Here is a 17,856-nt window from a genome sequence, read left to right on the forward strand (position 1 = left end):
GAAGAAGTATGAGTACAACCACAAGAACACCATCCCAACCGTGAAGCATGGAGGTGGAAACATCATTCTTTGGGGATGCTTTTCTGCAAAGGGGACAGGACGACTGCACCGTATTGAGGGGAGGATGGATGGGGCCATGTATCGCGAGATCTTGGCCAACAACCTCCTTCCCTCAGTAAGAGCATTGAAGATGGGTCGTGGCTGGGTCTTCCAGCATGACAACGACACGAAGCACACAGCCATGGCAACTAAGGAGTGGCTCCGTAAGAAGCATCTCAAGGTCCTGGAGTGGCCTAGCCAGTCTCCAGACCTGAACCCAATAGAAAAATCTTTGGAGGGAGCTGAAAGTCCGTATTGCCCAGCGACAGCCCCGAAACCTGAAGGATCTGGAGAAGATCTGTAGGGAAGAGTGGGCCAAAATCCCTGCTGCAGTGTGTGCAAACCTAGTCAAGAACTACAGGAAACGTATGATCTCTGTAATTGCAAACAAAGGTTTCTGTACCAAATATTAAGTTCTGCTTTTCTGATGTATCAAATACTTATGTCATGCAATAAAATGCAAATTAATTACTTAAAAATCATACAATGTGATTTTCTGGATTTTTGTTTTAGATTCCGTCTCTCATAGTTGAAGTGTACCTATGATAAAAATTACAGACCTCTACATGCTTTGTAAGTAGGAAAACCTGCAAAATCGGCAGTGTATCAAATACTTGTTCTCCCCACTGTAGGTGTTCCTTTTGTCCAGGTGAGAAAGGGCAGTGTGGAGTGCGATTTGAGATTGCATCATCTGTAGCTCTATTGGGGTGGTATGCGAATTGGAGTGGGTCCAGGGTGTCCGGGAGAATGCTGTTGATGTGAGCCATGACCAGTCTTTCAAAGCACTTCATGGCTACTGACGTGAGTGCCACGGGGCAGTACCAGGTTACCTTCGCCTCCTTGGGCACAGGGACTATGGTGGTCTGCTTGAAACATGTAGGTATTACAGACTCGGTCAGGGAGAGATTGAAAATGTCAGTGAAGACACTTAACAGTTGGTCCGCGCATGCTTTGAGTACACGTCCTGGTAATCCGTCTGGCCCAGCGGCTTTGTGAATGTTGACCTATTTAAAGGTTTTGTTCACATCGGCTACCGAGAGCGTTATCACACGTCGTCCAGAACAGCTGGTGCTCTCGTGCATGCTTCAGTGTTGCTTGCCTCAAAGTGAGCATAAGAGGCATTTAGCTCGTCTGGTAGGCTTGTGTCACTGGGCAGCTCGCGTCTGGTTTCCCTTTTTAGTCCGTAATAGTTTTCGTGCCCTGCCACATCCGAGCGTCACAGCCGGTGAATCCTACTACAATCTTAATCCTGTATTGACGCTTTGCTTGTTTGATGGTTCGTCTGAGGGTATAGCGGGATTTCTTAAGCGTCCGGATTAGTCTCCTGCTCCTTGAAAGCGTTAGCTCTAGCCTTTAGCTCGATGTGGATATTGCTTGTAATCCATGGCTTCTGGTTTGGATATGTACGTACAGTCACTGTGGGGACGACGTCGTCGATGCACTTATTGATGAAGCTGATGCCTGAGGTGGTGTACTCCTCAATGCCATTGGATGAGTCCCGGAACATTTTCCAGTCTGTGCTGGCAAAACAGCCCTGTAGCGTTGCATCCACATCATCTGACCACTTCCATATTGACCGAGTCACTGGTGCTTCCTGCTTTAGTTTTTGCTTGTAAGCAGGAATCAGGAGGATAGAATTATGGTCAGATCTGCCAAAATGGAGGGCGGTGGAGAGCTTTGTATGCATCTCTGTGTGTGGAGTAAAGTTGGTGTTTGATTATTTGAATTTTTTTCTCTGGTTGCACATGTGACATGCTGGTAAAAAATGTGGCCAATATACCACGGCTAAGGAGTGTTCTTAGACAATCAATCAAATTGATTTATGAAGCCCTTTTTATATCAGCCGATGTCACAAAGTGCTATACGGAAACCAAGCCTAAAATCCTAAACAGCAAACAATGCAGATGTAGAAGCACGGTGGCTAGGAAAAACTCCCTAGAAAGGCAGGAACCTATGAAGAAACCTAGAGAGGAACCAGTCTCTGAGCGGTGGCCAGGCCTCTTCTGGCTGTGCCGGGTTGAGATTATAACAGTACATGGCCAAGATGTTCATAGATGACCAGCAGGGTCAAATAATAATAATCACAGTGGTTGTAGAGGGTGCAACAGGTCAGCACCTCAGGAGTAAATGTCAGTTGACTTTTTGTAGCTGAGCATTCAGAGTTCGAGATGGCAGGTACCCTAGAGAGAGGGAGTAGAAAGCAGCAGGTCTGGGACAAGGTACCACGTCCAGTGAACATGACAAACTCGGAGTGCCTGGATATAGCTGTTTGGCCATATACCACATACCCCCGATGTGCCTTATTGCTATTACAAACTGGTTACCAATGTAATTAGAACAGAAAAAAGTCATTTTTGTTCATACCCATGGTATACGGTCTGATATACCACGGCTTTCAGCCAATCAGCATTTGGGGATCGAACCACCCGGTTTATAATATGCTATAATGTCTGTATAGCAGTTATTTTTTTCCATGATACCAATGACTCTTTATTGAAGGTATCGCAAACAAATGTTTAGGTTGTCTGTGTGCCTTTTGATAAAGCTGTTTTCCTTCATCCAGCGATCTTGGGGAGTTGCTGCCCCTTTGTGGTGTGTGTATGTATAGTGCCCTGAGCGTGCGTGTGCGCGCTCGTGTGGTGACATCTCGTTTGTGCACTGCTCCCCCACCGTGTCGCTGTATAATGTCCTCATTGTCCAGCGGCTAGAACTCTGAACCCCCCTCCGCTATCTGTGAATGACTCCGCTCTCCACAGCAGAACAGGGAATGTCTACTACAGTTCTACAGGGCCCATCCATCCAGGGTCCCCATTTTCGGTCTGTAGTGCAGTGAAGAAGAATAACTTTTGGTGGCGATGATGGTGGTGGGGCTTAAGGTTGCTTGCTGATCCTAACCCCTCTTTTTCTCTCCTGCTCAGATCATCTCCAGAAAGAACCCGGAGGACGTCCAAGAGGTAAGAACTACAGGATTATCTGACAGTGATGGGACGAAAGTGAGAAAAGGGATAGAGGGAAAACTGAGAACGCGTGCGAGAGAGGGGCTTTGGATTTTGCTCCTATGGCTGGTCATGTTGCAGAGGTTAGTGACCACGGTTATAATGGTGGTGACCATGTTGACCTTTGTAGTAGCTGTGACAATAACAACTGTTATCACAAACCAATTACATTTTTGGTCCACCAGCCACTGTGACAGCCACTCTGATTTTTTTTACCAGACAAAATATTTTTCTTCATAATTACACAAAAAAATCACAAAAATGAGTATGCTTTCTAATGTATTACCAGTAAGAATAATGTGGTATATTGCTGAATTTCATTTCATTTTGTGACTTGTGTCTTTTAACCAATGTATGTTAAACCTGTCAAATGTATGTTAAACCGCCAATGAAATAGCAGGGCGCCAAATACAAATCAACAGACATCTCATAAATCAAATTTCTCAAACATACAAGTATTAGGCACCATTTTAAAGATAGAATTCTCGGTAATCCAGCCACAGTGTCTGATTTCAAAAATGCTTTACAGCGAAAGCTCCACAAACGATTATGTTAAGTCACCACCAAGTCACAGAATAACCCAGCCATTTTTCCCGCCAAAGAGAGGTGTCACAAAAAGCACAAATAGAGATAAAATTAATCACTAACCTTTGATCTTCATCAGATGACACTCATAGGACTTCATGTTACACAATACATGTATGTTTTGTTCGATAAACTGCATATTTATATCCAAAAATCTAATTTTACATTGGTGTGTTATGTTCAGTAGTTCAAAAACATGCTATGATTTTGCAGAGAGCCACATGAATTCACAGAAATACTCTATTATAAATGTTGATGAAAATTCAAGTGTTATGCATGGAACTTTAGATACACTTCAAAAAAACTTTACGGAAAAAGCATAATCTGAGAACGGTGCTCAGAGCCCAAACCAACCAGGGAAATATCCGCCATGTTGGGTAGACAACATTATTCATAAATAGCATTATAAATATTCACTTACCTTTGATCTTCATCAGAATGCACTCCCAGGAATCGCAGTTCCACAATAAATGCTTGTTTTGTTTGATAATGTCCATCATTTATGTCCATTTATGTCCAATAGCTTCTTTTGTTAGGTCGTTTGGTAAACAAATCCAAAAGCGCGATCTGGTCGATTCGGACGAAACGTTCAAAAAGTTATATTACAGGTCGAAGAAACTTGTCAAACTAAGTATAGAATCAATCTTTAGGATGTTTTTATCATAAAAGTTAATTCATGTTCCAACCGGAGAATTCCATTGTCTGTAGAAAAGCAATGGAATGAGAGCTAACTCTCAAGTGAAAGCGCGTGACTGAGAACGAGGCTGTAGGCAGACCCCTTAGTAAAACAGCTCCCATCCGGCCCCCCTTCACATGAGAAGCCTGAAACCACGTTCTAAAGACGGTTGACATCTAGTGGAAGCCTTAGGAAGGGAAAATGAACCCATATCCCACTGTGTATTCGATAGGGGTGAGTTCAAAAACTACAAAACTCAGATTTCCCACTTCTTGTTTGGATTTTCTCAGGTTTTTGCCTGCCATATGAGTTCTGTTATACTCACAGACATCATTCAAACAGTTTTAGAAACTTCAGAGTGTTTTCTATCCAATACTAATAATAATATGCATATATTAGCATCTGGGACTGAGTAGGAGGCAGTTCACTCTGGGCACGCTATTCATCCAAAAGTGAAAATGCTGACCCCTATCCCAAACAAGTTAAAATAAATCATTTAGATCCAATAATAAAAACAAATAAGCACTTCAACAACTGACCATCAAGAGTAAACAAAGTGCCTGCCCTGTCACAAAAGTGAGTGAGTGATGCAGGCTATTTATTAGTATAGTTCAGGTCTCTACGCTGATATTTTTTTACAAGGAGTGCATGATGTGCTCCTAAGTAGAAATGTAGAAGCACACACATACATCTAGGATAACAATGACTTTTAGGAGGGATCTATGCTCAATCAAGCACAATTAGGTGAGACACATTGTCAACTGGAACTTTAATGGACAGGCCGTTACCATGATAACTTGGGCACTCGCTTGTCTGTGATGGAAAATAATCTGACTGCGATGTCTTCCTAGCAGCAGACAGTTGCAGCAAACTCATACTTACATTGAAATACAACCTAGCATGTGAACAAAATTATGTAACTGTCCAAGAAACATGAGAACAAAGTTACACTTTAGTAGCCTTTGTCAATTCGACCAACTTCTACATGTGGGCTTAAAAAGAAATATATAAGAATCGCAAATGCTTTATGTGCCCACCTGCCAACGTGGCTGGTGAAATTTACATTTTTACGGCCCATGTACACTGTGCAGTGAACCCGCTTCCCATTCATTTTCAATGGAAGGAACACGGTGTGAAGCGGAGTGGTCTGGGGACCGTTGGGTGGCGGGAACGTGCCGTGGGAGGCGGTGAAAAAGTAATGCATTTCCCAACTTTATGAAATCACCAGCGGCTAACGCTGGGCAACGATCAATCATATCGAGTGGTTCCCATGACGAATTTGACTCTCTGCGACCCAACGCTAGAGACTTTCTTCAGCAAAGATGGCTGACAAAAATACTAGAATGGAAGCAAATGTAAGTAATTATAATGTCATAACTAATTATGAAAAAAATGTACAGTCGAGAGGAATAAGTTAATGTAGAGACGATTATGCATGAATTTGTGTCAAAGTTAATTTAGGAAAAATCTTTAGCAAGCTCGCTGACTAGCTAACGTTAGCCAGGTAGCTTTATGAGCGTTTTTTGTTGTTGAATGTTTTGGGATTCCTGAGAAAACCAGGCTGTTGTCTTGGGAAAGAGTCGATGTAAAGAATCTAGCTAGCTAAAGCATTTACTGCAAATTTAAAGTACAATTTTGTAAGCCTGTCTTGCTGATATTTGCTATGCAATGCAGCTAAAGTAATGTAGTTAGCTAACTCTTTTCTTATTGCGTAGTGGAGGATAAAAATACCTGTATGCAAATCAAATCAAGTTTATTTTATATAGCCCTTCGTACATCAGCTAATATATCGAAGTGCTGTACAGAAACCCAGCCTAAAACCCCAAACAGCAAGCAATGCAGGTGTATGCCTATGGATGTGTAACTAGTTTTGTAGCCGATCTGTGTGTAGACCCTAAAACATTTGGTATACATATTAGTTCAGAACAGTGATTTTAATTGCTTCCACCAGTTGATCATTAATCCCCAAGAAATTGCAGAAAATTACTGTTACACACATGTGTAACGGCAACCTTCCCTCTCTTCATGAGAAGAGGAGGTGTAGCAGGGATCGGACCAAGACGCAGCGTAGCTCGTGTTCAACATGATTTTAATTACGTAAATACTGAACACTAAACAAATACAAAATAACAAATGTGGCTTACCGATACAGCCCTATCTGGTGCAGAGAAAACACAGAGACAGGAAACAACCACCCACAAATCCCCAACACAAAACAAGCCACCTATATATGATTCCCAATCAGGGACAACTATGACAGCTGCCTCTGATTGAGAACCATATTAGGCCGAACACAGAAACAGACAAACTAGACACACAACATAGAATGTCCACCCAGCTCACGTCCTGACCAACACTAAAACAAGCACAACACACAAGAACTATGGTCAGAACGTGACAACATGACTGTTACATGCTAATATTATAATGTCAATATTAGCTAGCTAGCTATGAACCACAGCAATCATAGCCGGTTGTATTAACTTCAAGACATTCTGAATGGCATCAATGAAGCCTATGGATTGAGTAGAATATAATATAACTTTGTTGTGCCAAGGATGCAAGTCGTATATACATGTAGTTATTACCAAGCATGAGTTCCCCACATACATTGAATGTATTCTCTGATCTTGTACTCTATCTTGGCAAATAAAGGTGTGGTTCAGGTATGAATGTCTGTGAGACATTCTTTTTTCAGTCATATCCAAAACCAGGAGTATCAAACTCCAGTCTTTGAATGATGCTGTGTCTGCATGCACTGTATTTATTACAATTATACACTTCAACAGTGTTTACCATTCCTGGTCCTAGGACATCAATGGTTACACATTGTAACATTGCCTTAGACTAGAGCAGATTATTTAACTAGTTAAAGGCTGATTTGTAATTCATACATATAGGACCAGAATTACAAAAACAGTACACCACACTTCCTATGCATCATGTAAATAAATAATGTAAAATAGGTTCTTCTCGCCAGCTCATTTCCTTAATCTACACTGATCTGAGGACACAGGATAGGTGTAGTATTTAATCAAATTAGAGACTTAATTTCAACCAGTAGAGAATGTGAAAAGCTTTATTGAAAAGTTCTTTATCCAAGTGTTATAAATACATAATTCATGCATTATAAATATTATTTTATAAATACAAGTTCAATCGGTACTTCAATGCACATCTGGTCTGAATTATAAAACAGAGGAAGAAAGAGGTGGGGAGAGAGGGAGGTGTGAGTGTGACCGACAAGGGGAAAGAGATGAGAACAGAGGAGCAGGGAAGACTGCACATGAGTAATGAATTACAGTGCTACCAAACGTCATTCTCTCAGGTCATCAGAATTACTTAAGTGTCTCTAACCGTCTCTAACCATCCTTGGACCCCCAGTTGGCCCGAGGGTTATCTTAATGTGGGTGAGGTGGTGATGATGCGACTGGGGGTTGGTATCCTCTCTCACATCAAAAGATACCTGCAGATGAGAGGGAGAGAGAGAGAGATGGGATGATTAAGCCTAGTCTTTTTAATTCTAACAATATGTCAGTCATCATAATCATCAGGAGGTGAAATGCAAAACTGACCATGGATCATTAACTCTGGGACTACTACATCTCTATCTGTATTTCAATGTAAAGCATCTATTTTATAGTGCTTCATGTTGACCCGACCAAGTGACCTCTCAGCTCTGATCATACTGTTCCCTCTGTCAAGCAGTTCAGAAGTGGAAGGGGTTCACATATAAAAAGAGACTGTTCAAAAGAGACAGTGTTCAACAGGAATCTGTGTGTGTGTGGCCTCACCTGGTGTCCAGTGTCCACACTGAATGGCTCCAGAGTACTTTATACTGAAAAACATGCACAGACACCCGAGGACAAACAATATAGCGTAGTAATATAAATAATGAGATGTCTTAATATTCTCCATGGTTGGTCCTCTTGCCTATTCTTTGAAGGTGGGTGGACACCTGAACCTGCTTACTGCATCAATCAGATTGATATACCAGTGTGTGGGTTGTAGGGCGTCTAATTGTTGATAAACATTTTCAGTATGGGTGACTATTAACAGCCTGTTTTGTTTTTGTGCAGACATCACCCTTATCTGAGAAGTAGAAATTAAAGGGAGAGAAACTGGGAATTGTAATAACTGGAGTTGACACAGCTTATTAAATGTAAAGAATACTCTTTATTGCAATGTGGGTGTCTCTTAAAATAGCCTTTGGTTGTGCATAGTGTAGTCTATGGTGTTGCCAGGGAACAGCACCCTCTTTGAAGAAGTAGGAGGTGAAGATCTCCTCCACATTGATTGCCTCCCGTGTTGCATTGTTGGCCCCGTCCGTGCAACATCCTGTAGAGCAGCAGACCTCTGGTCTGGCACACGGCGGAGAGCTGCATGTCCCCTCCTGGTCCTCATTTTCACACGCTGTATATAGATTTTTTTATATTGTGTTATTGACTGTATGTTTGTGTAACTCTGTGTTTGTGTCGCGCTGCTTTGCTTTATCTTGGCCAGGTCGCAGTTATAAATGAGGACTTGTTCACAACTGGCCTACCTGGTTAAATAAAGGTGAAATAAAAAATTAAAATGTCCATCATGAAGTTATGCAGGACACAGGTAGCCTTCACACATGCCTGAATTCCACCATTCCCAGGTGGCCCTGGTCACACTCGCGACAATGCACCCAACTGTGAAGTCCCCTACACCGTAACTGTAGGTCATCGTTTTGAAGGAATCTCCAGTTGCAAGGTATCTGTAGGAATATGGAAGGTAATGTCATTATTAGACTTTTACATCAGCAGGTCATTGTGTATTACTAAAGTATAATATATCTTATAACAAATCATGATAACATTGGATAGATAGATGCATGTGTGCATATGACAGCAGGATCATATCAAGGAAAATTAATACATAAATACCACTTGAAGCTTGATGAGTTGATCATTTGTAGTGCTAAGGCAGAAACTTATTTGACAGCTGGAGCTGCTGCCCTTTCACCCTCTCATGGCTGTTAGCTAGCTACCTACAAATGCATTTGTTTGTTTTTAATTTACAATTATAAATACATCAAGATAGCTAGCTAATATGAAGTTATTTAATTCACCTAGCTAGCTATACAGTATTTAATGTTGGCTAGTTAGCTAGCTATGTTAGTAGCTAATTTGATCGACCGCCTCGATTCGGTCTTATGTAGCAAAATTTGAAATGGTGTTATTTACATTGGATAAAAGTAGAGGCTCATAGATAGAAAATTGTATCATATACTGCATTTGAGGAACAAATGGGAAAGTAATTCTGCTTTGGAAGTTGATAAACTTGTAACACCACTTTTGAGAAAATGTGCCTTTGAATGTTTTGGTACACCTACTGGAGAGCTCTTTGTCTACACCCACTCAGCATCATTCACACCCTCTTGATCCTTAGCCCCACCCATCTCTTTAACGATTCACATGTGAGACCATGTGCTAAACAGTGAGTACAAGTGTACAACCAAAGATTTCATGACTAAAGGCTGGTTTATACTACTACTATCGAAATGTCTGTATACAGTTGTTGCAGTGACATCATGAACATTCTATTGTCGTCCGACATTAAAGTTGTCGTTATGGAAAAAGTACACACAAAAACGACAGGCTGCATGACATCAGCAGCCTGGGGGTCCAAAATGGCATAACTGGTGCATTTTAACACCAATAAACCCATCAGGTTTAAAAATGAATTTAGTATATGTCAATCTAGCAAACCAGGCAACTAAAAGCAACTTTCTCAACAATATTTTTGGTTCGTTTCTAAACTCAAAAGCAAAAAATTTAACTGTCTTTCAAAGATAATTCGTAAAAATCCAAATAACTTCACAGATCTTCATTGTAAATGGTTTAAACACTGTTTCCCATGCTTGTTCAATGAACCATAAACAATTCATGCACCTGTGGAACGGTCGTTAAGACACTAACAGCTTACAGACAGTAGGCAATTAAGGTCACAGTTATGAAAATGTAGGACACTAAAGAGGCCTTTCTACTGACTCTTAAAAACACCAAAAGAAAGATGCCCAGGGTCCCTGCTCATCTGCGTGAACGTGCCTTAGGCATGCTGCAAGGAGGCATGAGGACTGCAGATGTGGCCAGGGAAATAATTTACAGCTGATTGTCCTCACAGTGGCCACATGTAACGATAACTGAACAAGATCGTTACAGGATGGCAACAACAACTGCCCGAGTTACACCAGGAATGCACAATCCCTCCTTCAGTGCTCAGACTGTCTGTAATAGGCTGAGGGAGACTGGACTGAGGGCTTGTAGGCCTGTTGTAAGGCAGGTCCTCACCAGACATCACCGGGCAAACAACGTTGCCTATGGGCGCAAACCCACCGTCGCTGGACCAGACAGAACTGGCAAAAAGTGCTCTTCACTGACGTCGCTTTTTTGTTGTCGAAGGAATGAGCCTTACACCAAGGCCTGTACTCTGGAGCGGGATCGAGGTGGAGGGTCCGTCATGGTCTGGGGTGGTGTGTCATAGCATCATCGGACTGAGCTTGTTGTCATTGCAGGCAATCTCAATGCTGTGTGTTACAGGGAAGACATCCTCCTCCCTCATGTGGTACCCTTCCTGCAGGCTCATCCTGACATGACCCTCCAGTATGACAATGCCACCAGCCATACTGCTCGTTCTGTGCGTGATTTCCTGCAAGACCGGAATGTCAGTGTTCTGCCATGGCCAGCGAAGAGCCCGGACCTCTATCCCATTGAGCACGTCTGGGACCTGTTGGATCGGAGGGTGAGGGCTAGGGCCATTCCCCACAGAAATGTCCGGGAAATAGCAGGTGCCTTGGTGGATGAGTGGGGTAACATCTCACAGCAAGAACTGGCAAATCTGGTGCAGTCCATGAGGAGGAGATTCACTGCAGTACTTAATGCCGCTGGAGACCACACCAGATACTGACTGTTACTTTTGATTTTGACCCCCCCTTTGTTCAGGGACACATTATTCAATTTCTGTTAGTCACATGTCTGTGGAACTTGTTCAGTTTATGTCTCAGTTGTTGAATCTTGTTATGCTCATACGAATATTTACACATGTTAAGTTTGCTGAAAGTAAACGCAGTTGACAGTGAGAGGACGTTTCTTTTTTTGCTGAGTTTAGCTTGTTAGAAGGTGTAAACGGTACAGTGAAATGGTTACTTGCGTAGTGGAGTATTTTGTTTAGACCTGTAGCTAGCTAGCTAAACAATGAACTATTATCCCAACTCATAACGATACTACCCTGCATGAATCTACAGGTAGCTAAAGCTAACCATTTGCAATCAAACGCCTGAATTTTCTCCATCTCCTTAGCTGTCATGCTCTGCTTCCACTGGGCATTGCACTGATTTCAAAACTCGCTCCTCCAGAAGGTGGAGAGCATTAGCAACACTTGTGCAGTTAGTGATCTCTCTCAAAAAAGCTGCTTACCTGCACATACTAAGCAGCTCATGTTACAGACTGAAGCGTGCTACATGGCAGACCAATCCAAACTCATCTCTCGGCATGTCCAGCCCATCCATTAACTCAGCCAATCATGGCTAGCGAGAAGGTTCCTGACTTTTTCTGGGGCTAAATCAGCTAGGCTCATAATGTTACAATTTTATTTGTGTTTACAGATGGCATACAAGTTTGTTTTTAAGGCACATGAAAGGTCACATTTCAGAAGGTTCCAGAAGGTAATTCTGCCAAAAAAAGCATTTTGATAAAAAAAAAGATCAAATGCCTCTCCTGTGAAGTAGTGATGCGCGACATACGCCTAGTTTCCTGAAACGAGTCACATTTGAATTGTCCTGCACTGTAGCTAGCTAGCTAATAATATGTTTGTTCGTTTTTTAAAATAAATGTATTTACTTAAGTGGATAGGTTTTCCCAGCCATGGACGATTGGAAACAGGGCAAGAAAGTAAGTTTGTCATCGAGTGGTTTAGAGCAGATTACTGTGAATAAATTAATGAAAAGGAGGATGGATTAAACTATTTACCCATTTAATAACTAGACCTTCATACAAACTTGCTATACTGAATTATTGATGCACAAACAAACGTGCTGCCAGCATGCCCACAGGCGAGCCACTCTGGGCGGCCGCCTCGGCACGCAGAAATTTACCAGTTCCTAGTGTACACTGGCCGTTACCCGCCAATGACAAAATCTACCCGCATTTGGCGGGTGTTAATTTCCAACCCTGGTGTGAACCCTGGTCAGTCAGAGAGTCACGGTTTAGCAGAGCCTATTAGTAAGTGTTTACATACATCCACTCTAGTACTAGCTACTTAATCTGTTAGTATCAATGTCTCGCGGTTAAGCTATATAGCTCTGTGACCGCTAAGTTAGCGTCAGCATACCTAAAGAGGGAATAAAGGCCATAAGTTGTGGGCAGATAACGTTCAATTGCTGTTATTTAGACGGTGGTGCGTATTCATGGATGCCATGGGAAGCCAGGCTTCAAAAATGTACTAAGACATTTAATTTTATATCTTTCGTCGCTCTCGTCTCTGTTATACTTTTCCTTCAATTCGCAAGAGACTGAATTTATCTCACCGGTGGCTGCATCCGAGCGAGCAAAACAGTGCCCCTTTGTCTCTGTATGTATAGTCCATCTGTCTGATGCTGTCTGGCCAAAAAGAGTATGACATTGTTGCCGCCCGTAGCATTGAATGAATGCAAGGGAAGCTAAGCGAATTTGGCCTCCCTAAAAAATAAAGCTAATAGCCAATCAGCGTTGAGCTAAACTGAGTCCTGGCACACAAAATAAAGTGTCCAGGATAGCCATTTTGGATTTTGCTTCACATCAAAAGCCAAACGTTATTGACAGAAAAAAATATATTTAAAAAAATTCTCCGTACTGATCAATGATTATAACGGCGATTGATCCAACCATAAATTCATACACTGTGCCCCTGGCCTGAGAGAATGGAAGTTCACTATGTAGCTAGATGTAGATTAATGTTAAAGCTGCAGTATCTAACTTTTTTTAGGTGAACCGACCAAATTCCCACAGAAATGTGAGTTATAGATCTGTCATGTTCATTGGAAGCAAGTCTGAGAAGCGGTAAATCTGATTTATGTGCGCTATTTCTATGCTTCCCGTTCTCAAGTTTAGTTTTGGCATCTTTTACTTTTAGTTTTGTACACCAGCTTTAAACAGCTGAAAATATATTTCACAGGGGTTTAGATGGTACAATGATTTGCCTAGGACAACAACAACTAAAAGTGTGTGCTGTATGACAGTCAGAGACCGTTTCGGCAACATGAAAGTGAGGATGGCATCGGCGTTTCTCTACTTGTAGGGTGAGTCAACATGTTTTTTCTACTTACATGCACGCACAGAAATCATGGACAGCCACATCATATTTAGCTTTGGTTGATTGGACTGAATTGTTTTTGGTATCTTTTAGTTGTCACTGTATTAGACTACGCAGAGGTGATTTTATGACTTTGAAATGGTGCTGGAATAGTGGAGGTGTAACGGATGTGAAATGGCTAGCTAGATAGCGGTGGTGCGCGCTAATAGCGTTTTAATCGGTTACGTCACTCGCTTTGAGACCTTGAAGTAGTGGTTCCCCTTGCTCTGCAAGGGCTGCGGCTTTTGTGGAGCGATGGGTAACGATGCTTCGTGGGTGACTGTTGTTGATGTGTGCAGAGGGTCCCTGATTCGCGCCCGGGTCGGGGTGAGGGGACGGACGCAAAGTTATACTGTTACAGAGGCAGCTCCTATTTTCTTTGGGACTTGTGGTAACTCTGGTTCTAAATCAAGTTGTTTAATGGTACAAAAATGTCGGAAACATTAACTTGCTTGAACATTCTGTAGGTGATGTAACTTTGTTATATGCAATATGCTTTGTGGACTTCACAGGACAAATGTGGCTCTCCGGTTTTGTGATGAAATAAAGGTGTGGTTGAATTTATTCTGCCAGTGTGTCTCCTTATTGTCTCGGCCTTAGGCCTATATATCACGGTCGCAAGGCATATGAACTAGAGGTCGACCAATTAATCGGAATGGGCGATTAATTAGGGCCGATTTCAAGTTTTCATAACAATTAGAAATCTGTATTTTTGGACACCGATTTGGCCGATTTTTTTTATTTAAAAATTATTTTTACTTATTATTTTTTTACACCTTTATTTAACTAGGCAAGTCAGTTAAGAACACATTCTTATTTTCAATGACGGCCTAGGAACAGTGGGTTAACTGCCTTGTTCAGGGGCAGAACGACAGATTTTTTACCTTGTCAGCTCGGGGATTCAGTCTTGCAACCTTACGGTTAGCTAGTCCAACGCTCTAACCACCTTCCTCTCATTGCACTCCACGAGGAGCCTGCCTGTTACGCGAATGCAGTAAGAAGCAAAGATAAGTTGCTAGCTAGCATTAAACATATCTTATAAAAAACAATCAATGAATCAATCATAATCACTAGCTAACTACACATGGTTGAGGATATTACTAGTTTATCTAGTGTCCTGCGTTGCATATAATCGATGCGGTGCGCATTCGCTAAAAAGGAATGTAACAGGAATATTTAGACTTATGGATGCCACCCGTTAGATAAAATACGGAACGGTTCCGTATTTCACTGGAAGAATAAACATTTTGTTTTCGAGATGATAGTTTCCGGAATCGACCATATTAATGACCTAAGGCTCGTATTTCTGTGTGTTATTATGTTATAATTAAGTATGATTTGATAGAGCAGTCTGACTGAGCGATGGTAGGCACCAGCAGGCTCGTAAGCATTCATTCAAACAGCACTTTCGTGCGTTTCGCTCTGCTTCAAGCATTGCGCTGTTTACGACTTCAAGCCTATCAACTCCCGAGATTAGGCTGGTGTAACCGATGTGAAATGGCTAGCTAGTTAGCGGGGTGCGCGCTAATAGCGTTTCAAATGTCACTCGCTCTGAGACTTGGAGTAATTGTTCCCCTTGCTCTGCATGGGTAACGCTGCTTCGAGGGTGGCTGTTGTCGATGTGTTCCTGGTTCGAGCCCAGGTAGGAGTGAGGAGAGGGACGGAAGTCAAAGGTATATGAAATACAAATCGTATAGAGAGAAATAGTCCTATAATTCCTATAATAACTACAACCTAAAACTTCTTATCTGTGAATATTGAAGACTCATGTTAAAAGGAACCACCAGCTTTCATATGTTCTCATGTTCTGAGCAAGGAACTTAAACGTTAGCTTTTTTACATGGCACATATTGCACTTTTACTTTCTTCTTCAACACTTTGTTTTTGCATTATTTAAACCAAATTGAACATGTTTCATTATTTATTTGAGGCTAAATTGATTTTATTGATGTATTATATTAAGTTAAAATAAGTGTTCATTCAGTATTGTTGTAATTGTCATTATTACAAAAACAATAAATAAATTGTTCGATTAATCGGTAGCGACTTTTTTTTGGTCCTCCAATAATCGGTATCGGCGTTGAAAAATCATAATTGGTCGACCTCTAATATGAACTAACAGGTTATAGAGAAAACAACACAATTATCACAACACCGGTTGTAATGGCTTTTTATTTGTATTTTTTGGCTTAGCTTCCCCATTGATTTTACCCACACACAGCTAATGCATATAGAACTATAGGTAGGAGATATGCTGGAAAAGGTTGCAGCTTGTGCCTGTACACACACAGCCCTGAGGCCCGCTCTAATACAGCAGGCATGATCCCAATTACTTTTGTGTGTGTGGTCGGGAGAGAGAGAAATGGGAAAACACACAGCTCCATTGTTGAGTAGTCCTTCTCTCTGGGAGTGGTGCTGTGTCTCGTGTCCCTCACGCACTGGACCGGCAGCCCAGACCAGAGCAGTCCGAGTTGGGGTTCAGACCTCTCTGTCTGCCCTATACTACCTCTGGACCTGGGCCTGGATGTCTGGAGCTGGTCTGGGGCTGTTCAGGTTGGGTAGAGGGGTTTTACTGGAGTTAGTGAATGTGTGTCTGTCTGTAGAGAGACAGAAGGGGGGGATGTGAATGTTCTTGTGTGGAGATTTATATAAGAGGTGTGTGTGTGTGTGGAGTTTTCATCGTTTGTGTGTGTGGAGTTTTCATCGTTTGTGTGTGTGGAGTTTTCATTGTGTGTGTGTGTGTGGAGTTTTCATTGTGTGTGTGTGTGTGGAGGTTTCATTGTGTGTGTGTGGAGGTTTCATTGTGTGTGTGTGGAGGTTTCATTGTGTGTGTGTGGAGGTTTCATTGTGTGTGTGTGGAGGTTTCATTGTGTGTGTGTGTGGAGGTTTCATTGTGTGTGTGTGTGGAGTTTTCATTGTGTGTGTGTGTGTGGAGGTTTCATTGTGTGTGTGTGTGGAGGTTTCATTGTGTGTGTGTGTGGAGGTTTCAGTGTGTGTGTGTGGAGGTTTCAGTGTGTGTGTGTGTGGAGGTTTCATTGTGTGTGTGTGTGGAGGTTTCATTGTGTGTGTGTGTGGAGCTTTCATTGTGTGTGTGTGTGGAGGTTTCATTGTGTGTGTGTGGAGGTTTCATTGTGTGTGTGTGTGGAGGTTTCATTGTGTGTGTGTGGAGGTTTCATTGTGTGTGTGTGTGGAGGTTTCATTGTGTGTGTGTGTGGAGGTTTCATTGTGTGTGTGTGTGGAGGTTTCATTGTGTGTGTGTGTGGAGGTTTCATTGTGTGTGTGTGTGTGGAGGTTTCATTGTGTGTGTGTGTGTGTGTGTGTGGAGGTTTCATTGTGTGTGTGTGTGTGTGTGTGTGTGTGGAGGTTTCATTGTGTGTGTGTGTGTGGAGGTTTCATTGTGTGTGTGTGTGTGTGTGGAGGTTTCATCGTGTGTGTGTGGAGGTTTCATCGTGTGTGTGTGGAGGTTTCATCGTGTGTGTGTGGAGGTTTCATCGTGTGTGTGTGTGTGTGTGGAGGTTTCATCGTGTGTGTGTGTGTGTGTGGAGGTTTCATTGTGTGTGTGTGTGGAGGTTTCATTGTGTGTGTGTGTGTGGAGGTTTCATTGTGTGTGTGTGTGTGGAGGTTTCATTGTGTGTGTGTGTGGAGGTTTCATTGTGTGTGTGTGTGGAGGTTTCATTGTGTGTGTGTGTGTGTGGGGGGAGGTTTCATTGTGTGTGTGTGTGTGGGGGGAGGTTTCATTGTGTGTGTGTGGGGGGAGGTTTCATTGTGTGTGTGTGTGTGGGGGGAGGTTTCATTGTGTGTGTGTGTGTGGGGGGAGGTTTCATTGTGTGTGTGTGTGGGGGGGGAGGTTTCATTGTGTGTGTGTGTGTGGGGGGAGGTTTCATTGTGTGTGTGTGGGGAGGTTTCATTGTGTGTGTGGGGGGAGGTTTCATTGTGTGTGTGTGGGGAGGTTTCATTGTGTGTGTGGGGGGAGGTTTCATTGTGTGTGTGTGGGGAGGTTTCATTGTGTGTGTTTGGGGAGGTTTCATTGTGTGTGTTTGGGGAGGTTTCATTGTGTGTGTGTGTGGGGAGGTTTCATTGTGTGTGTGTGGGGAGGTTTCATTGTGTGTGCGTGGGGAGGTTTCATTGTGTGTGCGTGGGGAGGTT

At 42.4% G+C, this 17,856-nt stretch overlaps 1 protein-coding gene across 2 annotated transcripts in view; it reads left to right on the forward strand.

Moving 5' to 3' along the window:
• Nucleotides 1-17,856, forward strand: part of rps6kc1 (ribosomal protein S6 kinase polypeptide 1) — a 49,233-nt gene that overhangs the window by 8,376 nt on the left and 23,001 nt on the right. Inside the window, exon 2 of one of the 2 annotated variants that reach the window (XM_071413172.1) lies at nt 3,018-3,053. In XM_071413172.1, coding sequence (XP_071269273.1) covers nt 3,018-3,053 — 36 coding nt within the window. Of the gene's footprint in view, nt 1-3,017; nt 3,054-3,078; nt 3,179-17,856 lie in introns of those variants that run through there. The other variant, XM_071413173.1, reaches the window with a different exon arrangement.

Source organism: Salvelinus alpinus, chromosome 8, assembly GCF_045679555.1.
Source record: "Salvelinus alpinus chromosome 8, SLU_Salpinus.1, whole genome shotgun sequence".
NCBI lineage: Eukaryota > Metazoa > Chordata > Actinopteri > Salmoniformes > Salmonidae > Salvelinus > Salvelinus alpinus.